This window comes from Solanum stenotomum, chromosome 1 (genome assembly GCF_019186545.1).
Source record: "Solanum stenotomum isolate F172 chromosome 1, ASM1918654v1, whole genome shotgun sequence".
Classification (NCBI taxonomy): domain Eukaryota; kingdom Viridiplantae; phylum Streptophyta; class Magnoliopsida; order Solanales; family Solanaceae; genus Solanum; species Solanum stenotomum.
Genome location: NC_064282.1, coordinates 13482451 through 13507070, shown reverse-complemented (window position 1 = coordinate 13507070; position 24620 = coordinate 13482451). Strand labels below are relative to the sequence as shown.

Sequence of the window (24620 nt, the reverse complement as noted above, 5' to 3'; positions counted from 1 at the left end):
ACCACCACCACTCTCTTGCTTCCCATTGGAAATTTAACCTTCTTTTAATTATTTATTAACATTTAATTTTGATAAAATATAGGAGAACGATCGAGAAGTGAGTAATTTATCTTGAATGAATGTCTTTTAAAGACGAACAAAGTTGTATGGTAAGTTCAAATTAAAATTATACTCGTGAATGTAATAGAATAAATTTGCCTGACATATTGTGAGATCGACCAGTCACACAGAAACGAAAGTTATATGTAAACATAATGGAAGGGGAAAGGGATGTATATATAGGAAGGTTACATATTGTTAATTCCTATGCTAATTAAGCTGTCCCAAAGAAAACACTAATATACCAGCTGATGTAATTATTGTGACCATTAATTACAAGGTATCTAATTTGTTGCAAAGTGAATTGTTTATTTTCAGGAAAAGATTCATCTATTATACATATATATTTTTATATATACTGCATCTAGTTTTGCAATACAATATGTTTTAATCGAATCTTCGTTTGTAGAATCTTAAGTTTTTTTGTTTTTTTTGTGATGACGTTGACAAAATATTTTCCTTCATCTAGTGTGAAGTAATTTTTGGGGTGTAATGAATTTTTGTTTGGTAATAATATATTTTCCTTAATTAAGATGATCGAAAAATTGTACTTAATTTATTTAATGAATGCATTAAACATCATGAGAAGAGTGACGTATCTAATTTCTAGATTCCAGTATGGACCTCTTGAAGTTGACAGATTTAAAATATCTAACGTAGGCAGATTCCTTTTGTTGTCGATTCATAGTTTGGAGTTTGCACTGATTCGCAAGTTGAGCTAGATTTAGACGAATCAAAATAGACAAGAACGAAAAACGTCAACCCGTCTAAATGTTACATGAGTTTAAATAGGCGAACAATAAATCATAGCCCATCTATTTAACCCTATTGTTTCAGTTGGAACTTTTACGTAGATGTTGCATAGTGTTTGTTCCTCAAGTTATCGGGAAAAAACCCGCCTTTCAATTCACTGTTTATTCAGATGAAAGTAATCATATTTCGTAGATACATATCTTTGGAATTTTTTTCACATATACCAATCAACATAAATATTTGAACATGTATGATGTGTCTACACACAAGGGTAGCTTCAAAGGAGTTACGAAGCACGCCCAGAATAGTCAGGGTTAAAGAAACTCAACTCAAAGGGGAGGGGGAATGAAAAGAAGAAACTTCGATGGAGAGAATCTAAATTTAGAGGCAAACAATAAAAATAAATATAAAGATAAATAACTTTAGGTATCATCGGTATTTCCCATCAAATATTAATGTATTCCAGTATAGTAACTTCACAATGCCGTACTGAATAGTAGATATGTAAATGCTACTGCTTAATGACAAAAATGGTACTGAAAATGGACTGGGGTGTGTTGTCACAATGCATTTCAAGAGTGAGCTTGTTGCGGCTGCCTGAACAATAAAAAGATGGAAACAAAAAAAAAAACTAGACTCAGCAGTTTCAAACACCACTAACCTCAGACTGCACTTTTCTTGTTCCTGAAATTCTCTTTGAGTAATGCGAACTTTTTTTTACACTGGTTCATGGTCTTCCCAGGGACAGCAGTTGCAACTCGTTCCCACCGCTGGCTGGTTTCCTTGGGGAAGGTTTTCAGAGCTTGAACTAAAGCTTTTTCTTGAACAGCAGACCATATGTCTGAATCAGAACTCGAAGAAACTCCGTTTGCTGCAGGTGCATCATCAGTGTTGTTCTGGCTGTTTGTGTTTTGACTAGGGGTCCCCTGAGAATCAGCTACTTTGGCACTTCCACTTTCAGGCTTGCTACTGTTTTCTACTCCCTCTACTTCTGCCCTCGTGGAAAGAGGAGAAACAATAGTTGGTGCTGGCTTTCTTTTCTCAAGGAAGGAGTCAAAGGCTTTAGCAGAGTCGGGCTTCTGGAGCAGAACTGTTTTTGTAGCCTTCAGGATCTCTTCAACTGTCCTTGCGGTACCAATATAATCAGAAATAACTTCCCATCTTCGAGAAGTTCCTTTAGGATATTTCAGCATCCCCTTCCTCAAAAGATCAATTTCTTCTTTGCTCCAAGGTTTCTCCTTTTTCTCACTGCTCATCAGAGGAACTTGTTTTTTACTCTCCAGAGAACCATTTTGCTGCGACTTAATCTTTTCATCTTTATTCTCATATTTTGGGTTGTGTTCATGTCCAAGTGCTCCCCTGAGAAGCTCAGCGATAACAAGCTCACCCTTTCCATCAGCTTTATCACATAAGTTCCTCAGTTGCTCAATGTCAAGTGACATACATATACCTTCTACATCATCATCAGTTAGCCCAAGCAAACGCTGAGACAAAACAGGAGCAGTAAGGGTTCTTAAACGACTACGCTCTTTTCGCAATAATTTCTTTTCTTTCTCCTTCAACTTCTTCTGCTGCAAAGCAACTTCAGCAGCTCTTTTCCCCTCCTCCTCTTTCTTACGCTTTTCCTCTTCAACAATCCTAATTGCTTCTTCCTCCTGTAATTTCTTTGCAAGTAGTTTAGCTTCCTTCTTTCTCTGCTTCTCTGCTTTCTCAGCCTCTTTTCTTCCCAAGATTCTAGGGTCTTTTCTATAGGCATTGTCAACAAGTGTACGCACCCTGGCGGTTTCTTCCTTTCTGGCCTTCTCTGAAAGTTTCGCATTCTGCCTTTCCATCCACCTCTTGTGATCACGAGATTCAGCTTGTTCAAGATCAAACTCATCAGTATGTGGGAACTCTCTCCAACTTTTGAAGCTGTACCAGAAATTATAAAAGCTATCCACTTCTTTAATTGGAGTATTCTCATCACCTAATGAAGGGATGGGTTGGGTGACGGACCAACGACCATTCCTTAAAAATGCAGGTCCAAAGACCTTAAAAAAATCTTGTGGAGCACATTCAGTTGGGATTTCATCATCAAATTCATCAGTGGAGTCATAAATCCTTCTTCTAACAGGGTCCATAAGAACCTCATATGCTTCCTGAATAGCTTTGAAGTGGTTTTCTATTTCCTCCTTCTTGGCTTGTTTTGCAGCTTCAGTTTCCTCAGCTAGAAGAAGTGAAGCCAGCTTGTCAGGATGATGCCTCAATGCAGCATCACGATAGCTCTTCCTTATCTGATCCTCAGAAGCAAGATACCTTAGATTGCTCAACCCTAACAATGCATAATGATCTTGTACTTTTTCGCCAGTAGAAGACTTCTTTTTCCCCTTAGAGCTGTATGACTCTGATGAATAGGCAAATGTCTGTTCCTTGTCATTAGGAACATCTTCTTTGCCATCTTTGGGGTCTTCTTTCTCAACATGCCCAATCAGTCTAAGAGCAGCAGAGTGAAAAGCAAGTCCAGCAGGCTCATATTTGTGAGCTTTAATAGGACAGCAGTTAGAGGAAATAAAGATTGGTTCACCATTTATAATCTCTTTCGAGTATGAAATAAGACGGATGCTACTCCTGGAAGCCATAGAGAAAACTTAGCCCTCAACTATAGAAGATGAATAAGAACGCATCCACCAACAGCTACACTTGAGGCAAGAGCCGATAAAAGCAGCCTTCTACACTCTCCAAGCCTGCAATAATGAGGAAAATTTAATTACAGCACATCAAACAAAAGTCAAAGACGACACAGAGGGCGGATAATATTGTTACACATCATCATAAAATCAATGCATATGTTACTGCATGTAGCAGCTTGAAAGTCTCACGACTCTTCTAGGCTATACCAGCTATTTGGGATTCAGGCTTAGTTAGGTTGTTACAAACATTAGATGCAGGAGTTCCTTTACTCTTTGCTTAAGCCTGCATGTGTCATCAGTTGTGACTTTAACAAAGGGTTAACCCCTCCAACCTTTTAGCTCGTGGCTTCTGTACCAGGGTGGATAGGTACTGAAAGAGTGTAGGCTGTCTGTGTAAGCATAAGTCTAAGATTATAGAGCCTCTAGATATAAGAAACTCCTAATTTGTCTAATAGTATTGGAATGAAGTGAATCAAAACATATCAGAAGGACACAAGATTAGTATAGGAAACCAAAACAAGTTTGGGAGACAATAGCTGATTGATATATTACTTGCAAGTTTTAAGGCACAAAAATGCCAAAAGTGGAGTCAGATGAGTACAACAGCTCCAGAGGGCAAAAAGCTGGAACACAGAAATAGAGGAGGGCTATGATGCTTTTGATATGTAGATTCTAGATATTCATCACAGTTTGCAAGCAGCAAGAAAATAAAATGATAATATGAACAACACTTTCAGTTGACAGGCAATCTGGGTAATCAAACACTTGTTTGAACAAATTCACGACTGCCAAAATCATATTAGACAAGATAGGCTTGAAAACCTGAGTTGAATAGGTTCAACTATTAGTAAATTAGTACCGGAACCAAATTGCATTAAAAAAAAATAAAACTCACAATTAACAAGAAGGTAAAGATGAAACCACCCATCTCCTTCCATGGGACAATGCAGTTGACAAAGCTATTGAATTATACTGTGCAGCAATTTTCCAATGGAAATTTTCTCATTGGAACAAACTTTATAGCATTTGTCAAGCTACGGTTAAGAGAATTTATCATAACCAAATCATAATACTTCTTAACATGTACCTGTTTCATATCCTCGGATACATACACAGCAACTACAAACATTCAATACCAATGAAATCACTTATAACTATGGAAACATACACAGTACCTCTGTGCATTCATTCTACTTACTAAATATACAAAATTATACTCGTTTTGCTTTTCAATGATAAATTTAAACAGTGTCTTAAAGAGGATATGTACCAATCCAATTCTTGAAAATCAAGTTTATAAACTCAAGACTTCATGAGTAGTACTATGGGTAACCTTTTCTCCAAAGTCATTGTGAAAAAAAAAGTTTTCTTTTTCAAATATTGAGAAGCCAAAAACTGATTACTACTTGGGGCAAAGGGGAACCATACTCAGCAGCTTACATTCATCACGCAATCATTTGTTAAACAACCAAAAAACAAAAGCTAGCTCAATATCATTCCCATAAAATTTAGCAGCAAAAGATTACTCTTTTCTATATCACAACCCCAAAAATAAAATAAAATAAAATTGTAAGATCAGAGCAAATAGATACTGTGGCTGTCCCCAAGAAATTTTTTTATAAACAATTATAACAGAGAAAACACAGAAAGTTTAAGGGAAGAAGCAAAAAAAGGAGAACCAAAAACCAGCATAACCCTGGTACAAAGAAACCACTGAATTAATTCTGGAGAAGCTGTGTATTGAGTTAAATATACCACACCATTCTTTGTACACCACCCCTCACACATACACATTTATTAAACATTCATTCTTTTTTCATAAGACGACCACTAAATAGGAGAAGAAAACACAGACGAATATGCACAAATAAGAACTACCATCAAACAGAAGCAAAATACGTATTGTGAAAAAAAAGGTAAAACAAAAAACAAAACTAACGTCAAAATAGATTCTACAAAAGCTATATTGAGCACAACGCATTACACCGTTTCTTCTTAGTAACAGATAAAAATTAGCCGAAAACTTTATTAAAAAACGCAAAAGGGACAGAAATTACCTTTTCCGATAATCTAATTGTGTTACTGATTATGGAGAATGATCTAAAAAATACGGGCTAAGTTATGTAGTTATGAAAAGAGAGCGGCGGGACGACGGTTGAAGGAGAGGGAGGAGCTAGGGTTTTGTCTGCGGAACTCAGCTGCCTCAATCAGCTAAAGAGGAAAAAGCTTGTGATGATTGTCGAGATTTATACCTAATTGTGCCAAATTGAATACTGTTAATGGGCCGGGCTAGTCACTTACCTACACATCTGGAACGTGGGCCTCAAAATGGGCCTTGATGTCCAATAACATTTGCACTTATATCTTTTTTTTTTTGTATTGCTCATTTACTAATATACCCCTTATATAACAAAAAAAATAATTTCGAAAGATATCATAATATTCCTCGAGTTATGTATGACATCAATTTGTAAAATTACTTATGCCCCATTAGCATAAGATCGGTTGTTAAAGAACAAAAATTAAATCTCAAACCACTTTAAAGACAAAAATTAAAGATCAACTCTTTTCAAGGGAAATTGTGCAATTTTATGTTTTTATTTGGCTATGTTTTGTAAAATAGTCAGTAGCCAAATAGACACTTAAAATCAAACAAATAGTCGCTCAAACTTGAAAGTTGAAACGCTTAGTAAAATAGACACTCAAACTTAGTCAGCTACCACGGGGATTTCTAGGTCATAAAATAAAAAAGTGAAAATGCAAGATGAACTTAACCTAATCTCATACAGTAATTGGTACATGGAGTGCTGGTTGGAGCAACAAACACACTTCCTACTTATTACTAGTGGAAAAGGAAAGGGTTAGAGACCATTACAAAGACTCAAGTCACAAAGACAACTAAGAAATTGACAGACACTAATATGTCAATAAATCACAAGGGGTGGCAAAGGGGTTCATGCCCTTTATGTCAAGGCCTACAGGAAACTGGAACCAATAAATAGCATATGTCAAATAGGCCATTTGTTTGTTATTTCATCAGCCTACTCTTCTTCATCATAATCTTCTTCCTCTTCTGCTACACTTGTATTCAGTTGTGACATATGAGCAGGGTCGATGACCATTCTGTCCATTTCGAGAGACCATTGAGGGCCTTCCTCTGCTTTCTCGTTCACAGGCCTTGGCGATGGATTGCAGGGTGCTATTTCCGGTGCAGCTGGTTTATCAGTACTATCATCTACATTGACCGTCAGATTAGGAGTTGTTACAACTGAGTTTTCCTTGTCACAAACAGTGGAGTCCTGTTTAGGTGATTCTTTTGGTACTGAGCAATTCTCTGTCTGAGTTCCAGGATTTGGAATTTGTTGACCACTCTGCTGAGCAGAAGTGCAGGATTCAAGTTGCATATCAGGTCGTGAGAGCTCCTTATCAGCACGGCTTACCCGACCACGGCCTCTTCCTCTACCCCTACCTCTTCCCCTACCACTACTGCTAACAGGAGACATCTCCTGCAGGAAATGAAGGCATTCATGTCATGGCCTGATAAAAGAAAATATGAAGTAATTACTGTGACTCTCATGACAACAACAAATGATTTTGTTATCCCATTATATAAAAACACCTGACATTTGAAATACAATGTTGCTGTATCACACTACATCTTCCTCCGAATTTAATTATGCCATATGTATAAAGCCTAACTAACTGAGAGAAACAATAACACCGTGCCTTAACGCCAAGGTAGTTAGGTCACCAATATGAATCCTTATTATCCATTTTGCTCCATTTAGATCAACTTCATTCCAATATTCCATAATTTGGGGTTATATTACACTAAGATATTTACATTTTCTATCGACAAATAAATCTCTAAACAGAGAAAACCAAAGATAATGAGTGCAACCTTAATTTAAGCTACATCACTCTCTTACTTGGAGAAAACTCAACTGCACTGAGTGAAATAGTTGGTGCAACTCTTAACAAAAATCTCAATTCCTATAATGGAACTCATAAGTGATGATCATTAGAACATCATATAACCGTTGATTTCCATCCCTCTAAGAATTTTGTGTAAATGGCCAACTTAGAATGGATCAAACTTCCATAGTAATGATGTCTTGCAGAACCACAACTGTTGTCTCCAACTTTCACATCGGGGAAGGAGAGCCAAGTAACTATTCCAGTTGAATGATGAAAAGAGGGACAAGTAACTATTGCAGATTGAGTTATTTAGGGAGGTAAGGTATTTACTAATTGGTGCTAACGACTTGCAGCAAAGTGTAATGAATTAGAACTATGAATATACTCTCATACCAAGATTGGTGTAGTACACTACTACCAAAAAGAGAAAAATATAGTTTTCACCAAATTGATGTAGCACCAAAATGAGAGAAGAGAGAAAGTAAAGGGAAAAGAGAAAAAGAGGGAGAAAGAAAGGAGACAAAGAAAGAAAGACAGAGGAAAAAGACGAGGAAGAGGAGCTGGTAGGAGAGAAGTACTAAAAACCGAGGTAAGCATAAAAGAAGCAACATAGAGAGATAGATCAACTCATATAGTGTTATCCCTTAATTCTCATTTTCCTAAGCAGCCTTTGTGACAGAGTTACAGGGTAGTTAAGAAGATGCAAGTATCAGGTGGAGTAATCGAGGTGTGCACAAACTATCCCATGACACCACCATTATAAAAATAAAATGGCATCCATTGAATGTTGTCCGAAGTAAAGTAATCAAGGGTCCTGGAGTTAGGGATGGCAATGAGGCAGGGCGGTTGTTTTAGTCTTTATGGGGCAGTGCAGGTTAGAACTTTTGCGGGGCGGGGAGGGTACGCGGGTTTGGGGTATTTTCTTTTGAACACCTATACAGAAATAGAGATTAGAACATTGTTCATCAACTAAATATCCAAAAGGCGTCGTCCAAGGTTATTGTCATGAAAGAAGGCAGTTCTTTCATAATTTTTTACTTGAGCATTTTAACACTAATAATTTTTTAATTTCTCCACATCATGACTTTCTTTAATTTCTACCTTTGGTATGGATAAAAGAAAAGGTAGAAATAGAGGAAGAAGATGAGAATAAAAAATGGAACTGGGGAATAAGCTATGTTTTGATTCTTTCTTGCTGGAACAATTTCATTTTGTTACTCATCTCTGCACAGATATTGTTTGCAGCGAATGACTGTTGAGGTTCTGCGGGGGCAGGTATAATGGAGCGGGTTAATGCGGGGCAGGGTGGGGGCAGGCCAAAGTCTTTGCGGGTTTGCCCCGCACCTACACCGCCCCATTGCCATCCCCCTACCTGGAGTTCTGAACAAATTAGAACTCATGAAACCATTATAGCTTTTTATGTCTAAACCAAAAAAGATATGACTACTTCATTCAAAAAAAANCATTGTGTTACTCATCTCTGCACAGATATTGTTTGCAGCAAATGACTGTTGAGGTTCTGCGGGGGCAGGTATATATGGAGCGGGTTAATGCAGGGCGGGGTGGGGCAGGCCAAAGTCTTTGCGGGTTTATGCGGGTTTGCCCCGCAACCACACCGCACCGCCACATTGCCATCCCCCTACCTGGAGTTCTGAACAAATTAGAACTCATGAAACCATTATAGCTTTTTATGTCTAAACCAAAAAAGATATGACTACTTCATTCAAAAAAAAAAAAAAAAAACCAAAAGACAAATTCATTCAACAAAAAAAAGAGATACAAGACTACATCATCAAAAAAAAAAAAAAGATATAAGACTATTTGATAAAGATTAAAAGAATCAAAGATATGGATAGTGCCCTCTTTGCATGAGCTAAATTAGTTTATCCTGTGAAAACTTCATCTCTCGAAAATGAGATCATCAGCAATTACTTGTTTATACTAATACTACATTCAGAGCACCTTTTATTCTTGAAGAACAAATGCTTTTTTATAAGCAATAACTAAATGCTTTATTACTGTTATAAATAAGTGTTTTCACTTTTCAGTCTGAGAAATTAAGAGGAATCTAAACTACAAGTGTCAACAAAGGGTATCTCACCGTCCTGCTCTTTTTGTATTCATCCTCACTGTCATGATGTTCTTCTATAGCAACTTTCCTGATAAAACAGTATATGATATTGCATAGTTTGTCACCTTAAAAGTGTAAGAGGAATCATCAACTGAATTGAAGAAAAACTACTAACTTTAGACAAACAAGAAAATGATCCTAACCTTCTTTTTGGCATTTCACCAGCAGCATCAGAATGGCCATAATCAGGAACCTTGCTGACAACTTCCCGAAGAAAGTCAAACACATTGTAGCTTTGTACACAGTGCTTTCTACAAACAATCAATATGCATATAATAGGTTAAATGAACCAACAAGCCCTATATATATATTAAAGCTAGGCATAGACAAGGTCATGCCACACCTCTCTATGGCCAACAATTGTATCATTCTTTTTTTCCTAATTTTGGCCTTTTTCCTATTTTTCCATTTATGTGCTATTTAAAAAACTTAAAAGTCACCACTGATTCTAACATAAATGCTAACCCTTCCTTTTACTCTCTTAAGCACACAATCCTTTCTTCCTATTCAAACTAAACTATTTCACACAAAATTTTTGACACTATTTTAAAACAGATTGGATGTGAATTAGTGGATTATCAACGAAACTAGGCAATTACTGTCATGAATTCATTCTCTTGCTAATTTCAGTAATTGCTTGTAGTGACGGGAGGAGAGGTTGATAGAAGTTGCATAAAAATAGTGAAGCAACAAAGCACTAGAAGTACAATATCTCTCCCTTCCCCCGTCATCAACAGGACATAGTCTCTTAATTAAGTTTAGGTTCCTTCCCTGAAAGATCAAAATTCAAATGGAAAAATTGAGCACAGAATTTTGAGATGTCATGATTCAGTTTAGGTTTCTTTCTGCATACATATAAATTCCATTCTTTTGCATATGTGTATTTTCAAAACGAAGTATTGCTTTTCTCGAGTATACTTAAGATTGTGATTAAGATATGTCTTAATATGTTTCAATAATTAGCTCTAAAATTTACTTAATTTACTATATTGTGACATGTTAGAGGTGCATTTTTAACTTTCATTTGTTTCTGTTTAGTTGTAATTTTCTATTATTACAAAAAAATTAATCAATAAATTCACTCAATTTCTTATGGCTGCGAGAAGTGCAATTGAGTTCACTAGTTGACTAGTAAGTGAGAAAGGCATCATCCTGCTGAACCTGCAGGGAAAGACGTGTTCTCGTAGTAGGACAAAGATGTTTCAGCACAGTGGAGAAGAAAAAAATGATACATTACCTAACACACTTAAAGATGATACGAACAATAAATGCACTGGAATCTAATTCTAGGCATAAAATTCTTAGAGAACTATTTTAAATTTGTTAGAGAATTCTGGTCTATTAGTGATATTAGAAGAATTTCTTCTAATTTCATTTTTTATAAAAAATTCCATTGAACGAAACCTCGTGCTAAGGATAAGCCTCATTTCTAGGAAGCCCGTTGAGCCTTCAATCACATCACTATTGTTGAATCCTTTGAAGTTTGAACCTAGGATTTCATTGCGACTGTTTCCCCTAATCCCTATTATTTGAGGTTATGATTTACAGATAATAAACAGTATACCAACCCTTCCCTCTGCAGCCTTTAGCTATTAACTAATTCTATTTACACTAGCAGCTAGTACTCTCTACGACTACAGATTTATTATAAGATCACTTGATAACTGATTTTCATCAGTAGTGTCTTGCAAGCATCAAGAAGATCAAGAACAACCCAAGCATAAGAGTGATAATAACAATACACAATTATACATAGCAAAACTTTTGTAATCCTTACATGTTCACACTCGCAAATAAGGATTTTTACATCATATTAGCTGCTTATGCAATTACGTGTGGTCCCTTGAGTATCAACAAAAAGAAGAAAACTATTATGAAATAAGCTGAAGTAGAGCAACTGAATAAAGTACATTCATGGCCATTTGGGGTATCGGAAAAGACAAAGGAACTCTTGATTTGAAGTACACGGCTGAAGTGGGAGACAACTACTAACATATATCATACTGTTAGAGATTACATTTATCTCTCATAGGTTGCATAAGGGTTTCCAGACATTGTCTTAAGGTTTTGGGTTGGACTCTCTGATCCATGTGACAAAATCTGAGCGTCCAACCAAAACCTTACGGTAATGGGTGGATAAAAAGAAAATCTTCAATCCACATGTAAACCCTAGAACTGGGTCACATATGCAAGAGAGTGTTGGAGAATACACTTGGTCCTCATTGGTCGTGTAAGGGTTGAAAAAGGGATTCATAATGTCCTAGGCCACTTCACCTATTGCCTTAAGGTTTTGGGTTGGTAGCTCAGGTTCTTTCAAACATAAGATACCGCACCATGATAAGAGGAAGCCATGATACTCCAATAATGTTTAAAAGAAGTCATGATTTCTAGATCCATCTCAGTTGGCATGCAGTAGAAATTGGCACACTTGGAGAGAGCATGCTAGAAATGCAGAACAATTCAACCACTTAGCTGAACAAGTTTCCAGTGATAGAAACAGATTTAAAGAAAGAATAGCACTACAAGAGCAGATAGTTTCAGAGAAAAGAATCAAAAAGACTGAAGCGGTTTTACTAAAAGTGCCACACATGACACAACTATGAAGACTAAGGTCCTCTTATCAATCAAATGTGCTAAAATAACAATGGCACTGGATTAAGCACCCTGCAGAAATAAATTCATCAAATGTATTACATAAGAAAACCGTGCACAGAAGACCTATACACTATCACAAGGCAAGTGCATTTCCTGAAACAAGTTCAATAACTTAGCAGACAACCAAGTTAACATGTGAATATTGAAATCTAATTACATTCCTAGCAAAGCCATAAAGCCTTTGTGTTTCATCTAAGCATTATGATTACAAATATATTAGAATCCAAAGACCTGAGCCAGATAAGCACAAATTTGAAGCAACTACTCAACAGAGTCAAGTTGATTATCAGGACTATAGCAAACATAACAACGAATTATCCCGATTAGTAATGGATCTTTATTAGCTTCCAGATCTGATCTAGACATATGTATCGAGATTTCAAAATGTCACTCACAAGTGCAGTGAATTAACAGTCTTTGCTCCTCTTCTAAGAGTTATGTCATATGTCCGGTCACAAAGGTCTTGTAAAAATAACTCCAATGCTTTTGCTGCAATTAATGACAAGAGAGGAAGGGTTAGAAAAAGATAACCACCGAGTAAATTGACGCAAGACAAACATTATATGGGACTTACACACTAGAACAGGCACAGCCATTGCAATCTTACCGACATCCTCATCGGCTTGCATAATTTTCTTGATCCGGGCCTAAACATTTTTCATGAAGAAAATGAGATCTCTTCAGACATTCCACATTTGATAGAATCAAAAGCTAAAAAGCAAATAATGATGGTGACGAAAACAACAATAGGAATGCCAATGATAACAAATAGAAGAGACTTGAATCTTGTTAGACATTCTTCAATATGTTTTCCATGTTAATCCTCTAAGTTCATCCTTTTAATTCTTAATCCGAAGGAAAACTACTCATTGAAACAGAAACCCTACTTGAATCAGAAAGGTAATAACACAGATCCTAGAGAGGCACCAGCATATCTGTTCATTTAACACACAGATATGAGACAGGGATCCCAATATCCCACTTCTTGTCACAAATCCATTTGGCCACAGACAGACTGGCATAAGGATATTCCACCCTTCTCTTTCTTTGAAAAAGTGATAAATTACCATCTTTTACTATAGTAATTCAGACCAGAATACTATACTTAATGTGTCTTCACAAAACTCCAGAAAAATAATAAGACAAATAGTTAGCTGTGGCAGTGCCATACTGCCATTTAAGAAGAGTGACTAAGAGGTCTGCACACTTAATATGATTGATTTGAGGACAACTCTAACACAGGCATCATTATGAGGCATTGCACATTGTCCTAGTTGTTCTTTTCTTTGCTTAGCAATAGGCACATCCCTATGATTACTTCTTTGAGATGAGGCCTCAATGTCTACAATAGACATTTTTGAGACAAGTTAGAATGAGTTGTCTTTTAATGCTTGGCCTGGACTAGTTAGGGTTAATTGGTTTACAGTTTTAAAGAAAATATACAACTTCAAACAGTCAGCTCCAAACAAAAAGCCCCATAGTTGTAGATGCTTTTGGCCACCAAAGCAGCAAAAAGAATTTATATAACCTGAAAAAGTTCCAAATGCTCCCAAAGATATTACACTGCAAAACAACAACAATTTGCAACAAAGTAGAACTTGCCTATTTATCTTTCTGTATCCAACAATGATCCACGGTGACTAGCACAGGTGGCATACCACATCATGGTACTGCCTCACTTGAGTCATTTCATGGACCATAACAAATAAGTACAAAATCCAGTAAGAACTAGCAGCAACATATTTTTCTTTATTTGACCAATAAATGAAACCAATAACTTTAACCCACAACACCAAATCCTTAAATCCAGTAAGAACTAGCAGCAAAATATTTTTCTTTATTTGACCAATAAATGAAACCAAAAACTTTAACCAACAACACAAAATCCTAGCTCCATTTTGCTCTTTGCCTACATTAAACTTGGCCAAGGCTGCATCCTACTTCAAACAAAAAAAATCCCATGTCTACTGCTAAAAAGACTCAAACTTTCAACTTGAATTTACAATATAATAATTCTATCGACCTAACATAAACAGCAAACCTTTTAGTTACAGATAGGAATCTATAAACATAGAATTCACTTCATCTTTCTTCAATTTCTGTTTATAACACGAGCCACAGTACAAGTGAAGTCAAAATTCAAGTTATCCATTTCCCCAATAAACTATAAATCAACTAAAAAAAGGTAAACAACAACCCCATGAAAAAAAAAAACCGAACCACTAAGCAGCATAGCTCAGAATCTCTCAAAAATACAACAAACACTCAAGAACTGAAAAAAAAAAAAAAGCACAATTTTTTTCAAGAAGTACAACATACCCAGAACAAAATAAACCAAATTCTCTCAAACCCACATCAGAAAACACAAGATTCATTGAAACTAACACAACCCATAAACAGATCATGGCGAACTTATAAAACAAAGTAAAGGAAACAGAAATAGTCTTTTGAGAGGAAAAAAAGAGTGTAAAGTAGAGCTCACCGCAGGGAAGCGAGTATCAAGTTTCTTCCTCATGATAAATCAGATTCTGTCCATTCAGAAATTGAGAGAATCTAAGGATATTTAAATACTAAATTAGAGAATCTGGTGAACAAATTTCTTTCTGAAATTGGAAGAATCAGAAGAAGACAATCATTGCTCGAAGTGAGATAGAGAGAAAGGAGAAGATTTGGGGAAAGTGCAAGACGAAGGTATTTTTTTAGACTTGACACATTTAGTCCTTTTATCAAACAACATTTCGATTTGGGACCCAATTTTTTGCTTTTACCAAAAATTAGGGTGACTAATTATTAACAAACATAATCTAGGGGTCATTTGGTTGACACTAATTTTCACTCAGACATCTTAGCTATATTTTTGTTCATTTTAGACACCTCATGTTGAGTTTTGCTATGTCATTTTGACACTTTCTACTGACTTGACACATTGGGTGTGTTGCACCCATTTTGAGCGCGTGAGGAGTGTTTTTTTTAATTTTTATTTTATTTTTTTCCTTCTTCTTCACATTTTGTCCCTACCACTTATTCCACCTTCCACCATAAAAAATCATGATGAAAAAAACCTTGCAAAATATTAAAAAATAAAATAAAAAAATTATCACACAAATTTTAAAAACATTTACAAGAACAATTTTTTAACAAATCATCACACTAATTTTGAAAACATTTATTAGAACAAAACACACATTTAAAAAAAAAAAAATAGAAGAAGAATGTCATATTTGTCAGAACCTCACCTCACTATCGATAAAATGGTTGTCAAAATCAAATTTACAAAAAAAGAAAAAAAAGAATTAAAATCTAATGATTTTTTTTTTATATAAAAAAAATGGAAGAATAGCCAAAAAATTGTGGGAGGGTTGGGGAAGCAAAAAATACGGAAGTAAGGTGATGGGATGGGGGCGGGGTGATGTAAGGTGGGGGTGGGAGTGGTAGAAAATAGGTAATTTTATTTATTTATTTTATAGAAAATTAGTAGTTTTTTTTAATAATTTATTTTAAAATTATTATATTTTATACTCAAATGACACATGTCAACTTCTAATTAGTCATTATGTCATGTCATCTGCAAGTGTATTACACACACTTTGTAATTTTAGTTGATTGTTAGAAAAGGATCAAAATGACATAGCGGGGCCTGCTTGAGGTGTTTAAAATGAACCAAACATACTTGAGGTGTCTAAGTGAAAATTTGTGTCAACTTTAAGGGGTTATCGATGGGTTTTGCCTTTAAACTAATTATACACAAATTATTACTAATAACATTATGTAATTGTTTAGTTTGGAGACAAGTTATATTTGATTAATAAATTAGTGTATAATGATTGTTATATAGTAATTAATAATGAAATAATTTTTATATTGTGATTAATAATGAAAGGATCATATTTTATTGTACTAAAGTTATTAAACACTTCATTTTACATTTTACAGAAGTATTATGATTTTTTATCATCAAACGGTCACTATTCTTTGCATAATTATCATATCATTTGGAGTGAATTTTTGAAAAAGTTAAGTGCATCTTTCCAAATAAGAATTGATCAATTTATGGGTATAGCATAAAGTTATAAACATGTGAATCAATCCCTTATAACGAAATAGACACAAGAAAAGAATAATAAATTGGATCANTTATTAGAACAAAACACATATTTTTTTTCAAAAAAAAAACTAGAAGAAGAATGTCATATTTGTCAGAACCTCACCTCACTATCGATAAAATGGTTCTCAAAATCAAATTTACAACGAAAAAAGGAAAAAAAAAGAATTAAAATCTAGTGATTTTTTTTTATAAAAAAAATGGAAGAATAACCAAAAAATTGTGGGAGGGTTGGGGAAGCAAAAATGACGGAAGTAAGGTTGATGGGATGGGGGCGGGGTGATGTAACGTGGAGGTGGGAGTGGTAGAAAATAGGTAATTTTATTTATTTATTTTATTGAAAATTAGTAGTTTTTTTTTAATACTTTATTTTAAAATTACTATATTTTATACTCAAATGACACATGTCAACTTTTAATTAATCATCATGTCATGTCAACTTCTAATTAGTCATCATGTCATGCCATCCACAAGTGTATTACACACTTTGTAATTTTAGTTGATTGTCAGAAAAGGGTCAAAAGGACATAGCACGTCCCTGCTCACGGCCCTGCCTGAGGTGTTTAAAATGAACAAAATCTATTTGAGGTGTCTAAGTGAAAATTTGTGTCAACTTTAAGGGGTTATCATGGGTTCCGCCTTTAAACTAATTATACACAAATTATTACTAATAACATTATGGAATTGTGTTTGGAGACAAGTTATATTTGATTAATAAATTAGTGTATAATGATTGTTATATAGTAATTAATAATGAAATAATTTTTATATTGTGATTAATAATGAAAGGAACATATTTTATTGTACTAAAAGTTATTAAACACTTCATTTTACATTTTACACAAGTATTATGATTTTTTATCATCAAATGGTCACTATTCTTTGCATAATTATCATATCATTTGGAGTGAAATTTTGAAAAAGTTGAGTGCATCTTTCCAAATAAGAATTGATCAATTTATGGGTATAGCATAAAGTTATAAAGATTGTACATGTGAATCAATCCCTTATAACGAAATAGACACAAGAAAAGAATAATAAATTGGATCAACCTACAAAAACGAAATGGTCCCTTCATAACCAGTCGTTCATAATATCACTGACTTTTTTGTTATAAAAACTAATTTCGAAACTTTTATGATATCATGTATTATTGAGTGTGGTTTATTTATTTACAAAAAATAATTTAATGACTTTTGGTAATATAAAATAAAAATTGAGCAATCATATGTAAAATTGCCCATGAAGAATTATTGTTTTACATAGACTATTTATTTCAAGGATACTTTTCTGTTTAGATGGACTAATCCTTGTATTGTTAATTCACAAATTCTAGGGTTATTTCACTAATGATCTCTCTCTCTTTCTATATATATAAGCAATTCAATACTAGTAAAGTCATGAAATTAATTTTTATAACAATACAGTCACTAAACTATGTGTTATTGCATGAAAAATAATTTTTGTGACTTTTGATATCGGAGAAAAATTATCGCGCTACATTCACATTTTCATAACATACATTTTGAACATAAGCAATTGACAAAATATTATTTTTTCTTTTGGTCAAAAAGATATACTATATTATTAATATTAAAAGTTAATCATACCAGGAGAAATGTGGCTTAAAAGAACTACTAAGAATTAATCTCAAAAGAATCTAAACTAAAGTTACACCCTCCAGAGGGGATGCTACAAGAAATGGACATATTCGAGGAACTAGAACTACTAGCTAGTAAATTAGTGTCGATTTGATGAACAAAATGAACAACTTGCTGTCAAAAAATCCTCTCAAACAACTTGTTGGACAAAAATCGCCAATTGATAATTTTTGTGCAGAGATGAAGCTATTTGGACTTCCACACTTAGCTAGTATGTCTGCAACCACATCAGCCCCTCTATAGGTATGTTACACTAGTGATGAGGTTCAAAAGAATGATTCGCGATTCTTGAAGAGTCCATGAATATTTTTAATATTATGCCTTGATTATCCAATAGTGTCATCAAACACGAGGAGTTAGATTTCCTTGTTGGGCTAATTGGAGCCCTTACAACAAAGCTAAGTACAAAATGCCTATAATATTCTAAAGTTTTCAAATATGTAAATTTTACGATGTACTATATTAGAACTAGTGGATGAATGAAGTTACACATCCTACACAAACATAACAAAAAATGACATTCAAGAGAGACACATCAAGTTGTTTGTTTTTCAACAAGGAATGGTTTGAATGTCAGCAACACACCAATTGCCTCAATCACATTCAGCACAAAGAACACCACTTGATCACCTGCATTCGAGTTGAACACAAACATATATAAAAATGATCCGAGAGAGCATAGGCGGATGCAATGTATATGTGCTATGAGTTTAAATGAATTCAGTTATTTGGTCATTACCTGGAAGAATGGAAGCGTCAAGCCTTTTTTGTGCCCAAGAAAAGCTACACAAACCAAGAAAAGACGACAGTTTTAGCTGTAAAAAAAGAGATTTGCGTTCCTAGTTCTAAAGAATAACAAAGTAAGTGAACTCACAGTACTCCTGCCCCTGCTGGACCTATAGCTTTAAAAATTGACATTGCTGTCATAGCAATTCCATTAGCAGCTCCACGCTGTCTCTGGTCCTGAGGTTATGAATCATATAATATCAGTCCAAAAACAAGTGAAACCTATGGCATGGATGATATAATGCTTCTGTAATCGACAATTACAAGATATACGTAGCTTTTAAAGGAGAGAGCAAAGAAGAATTTACCACTGCTTTGTTTTGCAATATGAACAACCCTGTTATGATAGATATCTGGAGACAATTTGATGTCAAATGTTAGAGATTTTGAGATCATAAATTTCAATATTAGTAGGCAGAACATAGTTCGCGTGTAGAAATTTTGCTTCCATATGAATGGTAAAGATACTGGTTGGTAAGAAAAATTACAGACACCAGAAAGAACACTTACACATAAAGCATTCTTGATCACAGATGCAAAATTTATTGCAACAGAGAGGGCGATCCCAGATAGCATGGCGATATAAGGGTAACTTGTCAGCACAAGAATGGACAAAACCTGATCATATCAGGGAATTTTAAGTTACTTCAAGATTTTCTGTAAGCTTGGATCAATAGAATGCAAGAGTTGAACGTATTTTACAAGTTTAAGTGCTTACTCCTGCAACTCGAGCAATGACGATAGGGCCAACACACTTCTCAACCAATGGATATAGAGATAGTTGAAAGACTAGAAGGCCGAATCCTGAAACATGCACCATCACGATTTTCATTATGCAACATCTTATCGATCACTATATGAAAATGAAATGTATTAGCTGTAGTTCAGTCTATGTAAACAGGCCAGGAGACAACTCAGATGCTTTAAAAATATGAAAATGAAATCTTGATCACTATGTGAGTACAATCAAGGTTCATTTATCTACAAAAGAATGTAAGTTACTAGAAAATTCGCATGTACCTGAGATCGATAGTACTTCACCAACATCAACAGTTGAATAACCTAAGCCTCCAAACTTTCTGGGGCTCACAGTCCATAATGAGAAGATCTGCAGAAGCAAACAGGATATAGGATGATGTAATGGATTAGTTATACAATGTCTCTGGTGCCACAAGAATGAAAGAACAAGCATGATCTACGTTTTAATGATATGGTATACCTCTGTATAAGCCATATCATGAAGAGAAAAGACACAGTATAAGATGATCGATGACATCAATGGCCAGTTCTTAAAAAGGTTTTCTTTTGGGGCTGATTCATTTCCGTCTTTTGCATCAGATGCAGCCTCCTCCAGAGCCTCATATGAACTTTGAGGCGGCATTCTTGAATCATGATTGTGTAATGTTTCCTGCAAAATCCATGAGCTTTAAAGACGAATACCACCCTATTACCACAATTCCTTGTTCATGCAGGAGGTGAAATATACTAATTGTATGACTACAAACAAGATTTGACAGAACTAATATTGATGTAATCAGGTAGATTTACCGGGAGCCAAAATGAAGCAATACCCACAGCCAAGGAAAACAGTGATATGCATAAGCAAGGCAGGAAGTAGGGAAATCTGCAGAGAAATATCATACATTGGAGTCGAGTAGCAATTCAAGCAACATAAGAAGATACACAATTATGAAAAGAAAGAAGGCAGAATACCTCCCAAATATAGAATCCTTTGAGAATACGTCTGGATATTTCTCTGCAGGCTGAGTTCAAAGCGGACATTTAGAGCATACGTGCTAATGAACTAGTACAAATAAGGACATATATAGCTATGCAAAGGAAAATACCTGAGCAAGGAAGCCTCCTAAAGCTGGACCAATAATCAATCCAATCCCCCAAGCAGTACTAATCTGAAACATAAAATCCATTCTATAAATGGTCATTCAGAAATGCATTCCTTTCGTTTGTTAGAAATCATTTGCATAACATATATTACCGTTGACATTCCCAGTGCTTGATATTCTTCACGAAAGATTTCTGCAGCATATGCCTAAACATGGGAGGTAAGCATCTTAAAAGAATAGCTGATACAGAACTGAATTCATGTAAGATAGTATTAAGCCAATCGGATACCTTTATTGGTCCAATCAAACCATTTAAAAAACCAAGAAGAAATCGCGTAGTGATTGCCATCCAAAAGTTGACACTAAGACCAAAGAGAGTATTGAAAACAACCCTGAAACCAAAAAAGCAGTATAAACTTGTTGACATTTAAGTGAATGAAGAACATTTGCAATAAGGATTAATCTTACACTACAAAAGTGCCGAAAACTATAACTGGTTTTCGTCCATATCGATCAGCCACTGCTCCCCAAAAAACAGATGTCAAAGCTCTTCCAAGCATAAATGCAGAACCTTCAGTATTTTCAGGAAATTGATCATAAGTATTTCTTCGAATTTCGACAGACTTTTATATAAGATCATATATCTCAACATACAAATTATGATGGTATGAAATAAGCTTTACCTACATAACCTGCATATGTACTAATATCTTCCTCTCTCTTTGCAATGTGAAAGTCCTTTTTCTGTACAACAATAACATACCCAGTGAAATCGTAAAATGTATGCAAACCTTACCAGTTACCACTACACCAAACTTATTCGACAAGACTTGAACAACAAGAACGTAATAGACCAAAAGAATTGAGAGATCTTACCATGAAATAAAGAAATGGAAAGAGTGATGATATTGGAAGTGCTGATAATTAACCAAAAAATCATAAAATGCTTATCAGACTTGAAAAGTTAACATAGATAATTATACACATGAACTTCAAATTTCAATGTCCATTAGTGTAAATTATAAGTCATTCATTACTAACGACACTACCAAGAAAAATATTTTCTTATTCCCCATAAAATAGATACTTCCTCCGTCCTTTTTTAATTGTCATGTTGCGGTTTTCAAAAGTCACCAATTTTTAAAGTTACACTAATTTGATATTTTAAACAAAAACTTTAGATATTCAAAAATTATACGAAAAGTACTATAAATTACAATTTTTTGCATATCAATATGATAAAAAATACATTGGAAAATGTTAGTCAAAGTTCTTATTGTTTGACTTTAAAAAAAAAACTATGACAATTAAAAGTGGATGGAGGAAATAATGTTCTTACTTATCACATCTCTTATTTGGTAATTAATATCAAGAAACTTATTTACCTGAATAGAGAAAGTGAGAAAATTCTAACAAAATTTTATTTTTAAATTGATAGGGGTTCCTCATTTATTATTTGATTCACATGCTACTACGAATTAATTGTCCCTACGTAAGCGATTTAGAAAAAAAAAAACTATGTATTCTGAAAGTGGAAAACGAAAACTAATGATAGAAAAAAAATTTCTTTCTCAAATGACGGAATAATATCCCCATGAGAAAGCAGTACGATAATCTTGATATTAGTTGAGGTACGTGAAAACTGATTCGAACATATTTTATGTAATCGTTAACGAATTACCTGTACCAAGGATGACAATCCATATAGTGAAGAGCTCCTTAATGGGTAAACCCGCTTGACCCGACTTGTGTTGATCCACATTACAACCCGGACAGTTTTCGTAGTAATATTTCTTATTTATCAGCGGAGTTTCTAATTCGCCCGCCATTTATTTTTATGAAGAATGAATGAAAGGTTATTCTCTTCCGTTGCATATATATACACGTTTATATTTGGCTTAGTATATCGATGATAACGGAAATTTTATTTAGATATTTGAACTATTATTTATTTGTGTGTGTTAAGTAGGATTGAACATAAAATATCGTAAAATTAAATTATCGAACTGAGTCAAAAAATTTGATAATTTGATATTCAGAAGTAAAATTTTAAAATTCAATATTTATCTGTGTATTTGATAATCACCAAATTAAAATGCTTATAAGCTAAAATTAGTTGAAAGTTATATAAATTGATCATTCTCAACTTAACCTCGGTTTGACCATAAATTTTGAAAGTAATTTCTTTTTTCAAAAAAATAAAATAAAATTGAAAATATTATTGTCCATGAAATTTGACATCCTACAAAAAAAAAACTTAATGTTTTTTTAATCTTCATTCACAAAAAAAAAATATTAAATTCTTCAAGTAAAATGCATGTTCAAACATAACTTTAAAAATTCATTTTTCAAAATTTAACTAAATCTATAGGCAAGCACTAGTTTTAAACACTTTTAATTTGATCATATATTTTATAATATCAACAAATAACTTTTATAACTATATTAATCAGTTTGACATAAAAAAACTTATTAGCACTTTTCATCAAATACATTAATTTTGTATTACTAGTATTTTCATTATTTCAATTCAAATACATAATTATTTATTTATAAAATTATTTTAAAACCCTTAAAGCTTACCAACTAATATAAATGAGTACTTAATGTAATTTTTTCTATAATTTATGTTATGTGATAGAGTTCATAAACAAGTTTGCTACATGAACCAAATTTAAAACTTGGCAATCACTCCAAAAGGAGAAATAAATAAAAATAAACAACACAAAGACGCCAATAGTGACTACAAGACTTTGTTTATATAAAAACAAACAAACAAAAGCACTTTATTATTTTATTCAATGAATAACTAAATAATTAAATATAATAAAAACAAACAAAATCAATTTTTTTAGACTAACTCTAACAACAAGTAGTACAAAACGCATATCTCTGGACCCTACTAGAAGAGAATATGAAACGGAATTCTTGTGTGTTTGGTATAGACGAAAATATTTTTAACTTTTTTTATGTTTGATTGGTTAAAAAAATTGAAAAATATTTCAGAAATGATTTTTCAAATTTATGATCTCCTTTCATCCATCGACACATCGCAACCCCCATCCTTTAACCATGCCACTGCCACCATCCTTGATCCCCGAAAGCCGATAGTGTTTTTATTAGATTACATAGAAATGTTTCTGAAATAAAATATTTTTATTTACCTATCAAATATTAGAAGATGAGTAAAAAATCTATTTATTTTCTAAAAAAAGTATTTTCCTTCTCTTCGAACCAAACGTACCCTTTTGTGAGTAACTTTTTGTATATAAGATTCTTATGAGGTTGAACAAATATATTATAACGATGAAATTATAATATAAGAATTAAATAGTAATATAATTATTTAATGCATGTATTTTTATTGATAAATAATTGATTTATTAGACGAAAAATGATATATATCAAATATATGATAAAAGTATGTGTTTGATTTTCCACGAGACAAAATGCCTACAAGTTTGCAAATATGTAAATTTTCCTTTCATTGATGTACTACATTAGAACTTTGTGTATGAATGAAGTTCCACATCCCACACAAACATAAAAAATAACCTCTAACCTAAAAATAATTGCTAGCAGAAAAAATGAATTATTCAAGAGATACATAGTGTTTTTTTTAATGTCTAGTATCCGCATTGGATCCCGACTAAATTCGAATTCGATCTAGGGTAAAGTGCTCCAAACAAGATCACAAGTTCTCCTCTGATTAATTAGTATTTTGTGTTTCAATAAGGAATGGTTTGAATGTCAGCAACACACCAATTGCTTCAATCACATTCAGCACAAAGAATACTACTTGAGCACCTGCATTCGAGTTGAACACAAACGTATATAAACATCGGAGAGAGGATAGGTGGATGCAATGTATGTGCTACGAGTTCAACTGAACTCAGTTATTTGGTCATTACCTGGAAGAATGGGAGCGTCAAGTCTTTTTTGTGCCCAAGAAAAGCTACACAAATCAAGAAAAGACGACAGTTTTAGCTCTAAGAAAAGAGA

General features: G+C 33.9%; 4 protein-coding genes across 5 annotated transcripts in view; all 4 read right to left on the bottom strand.

Moving 5' to 3' along the window:
- Positions 1-1249: 1249 nt before the first annotated feature.
- On the bottom strand, positions 1250-5736 carry LOC125868511 (uncharacterized). The gene is made up of 2 exons (XM_049549151.1): positions 5579-5736; positions 1250-3575 (listed from the first exon to the last, which is right to left on the bottom strand). Exon 2 carries the CDS (start codon positions 3468-3470, stop codon positions 1515-1517), a length of 1956 nt encoding a protein of 651 aa, XP_049405108.1. The 5' UTR covers positions 3471-3575; positions 5579-5736; the 3' UTR covers positions 1250-1514.
- Positions 5737-6279: 543 nt separating this feature from the next.
- LOC125868858 (uncharacterized) lies at positions 6280-14954 on the bottom strand. Its single transcript, XM_049549432.1, has 6 exons — positions 14708-14954; positions 12800-12872; positions 12621-12714; positions 9714-9821; positions 9541-9598; positions 6280-7027 (listed from the first exon to the last, which is right to left on the bottom strand). The coding sequence occupies exons 1-6, from the start codon at positions 14738-14740 to the stop codon at positions 6563-6565; spliced, it is 831 nt and encodes a 276-aa protein (XP_049405389.1). The 5' UTR covers positions 14741-14954; the 3' UTR covers positions 6280-6562.
- Positions 14955-18301: 3347 nt separating this feature from the next.
- LOC125867787 (protein ZINC INDUCED FACILITATOR-LIKE 1-like) lies at positions 18302-22447 on the bottom strand. The gene is made up of 17 exons (XM_049548370.1): positions 22300-22447; positions 21495-21535; positions 21302-21362; positions 21087-21189; positions 20908-21010; positions 20771-20824; positions 20622-20684; positions 20488-20537; positions 20323-20398; positions 19994-20182; positions 19795-19882; positions 19493-19578; positions 19285-19392; positions 19083-19127; positions 18863-18951; positions 18728-18771; positions 18302-18618 (listed from the first exon to the last, which is right to left on the bottom strand). Exons 1-17 carry the CDS (start codon positions 22445-22447, stop codon positions 18524-18526), a joined length of 1443 nt encoding a protein of 480 aa, XP_049404327.1. The 3' UTR covers positions 18302-18523.
- Positions 22448-24086: 1639 nt separating this feature from the next.
- Positions 24087-24620, bottom strand: part of LOC125867756 (protein ZINC INDUCED FACILITATOR-LIKE 1-like) — a 54526-nt gene continuing 53992 nt past the window's right edge. Inside the window, exons 16-17 of one of the 2 annotated variants that reach the window (XM_049548328.1) lie at positions 24530-24573; positions 24087-24425 (exon numbers count right to left, since the gene is read on the bottom strand). In XM_049548328.1, the coding sequence (XP_049404285.1) occupies positions 24328-24425; positions 24530-24573 (142 nt within the window). In that variant the 3' untranslated portion in view covers positions 24087-24327. The remainder of the gene's footprint in view (positions 24426-24529; positions 24574-24620) is intronic. The other variant, XM_049548346.1, reaches the window with a different exon arrangement.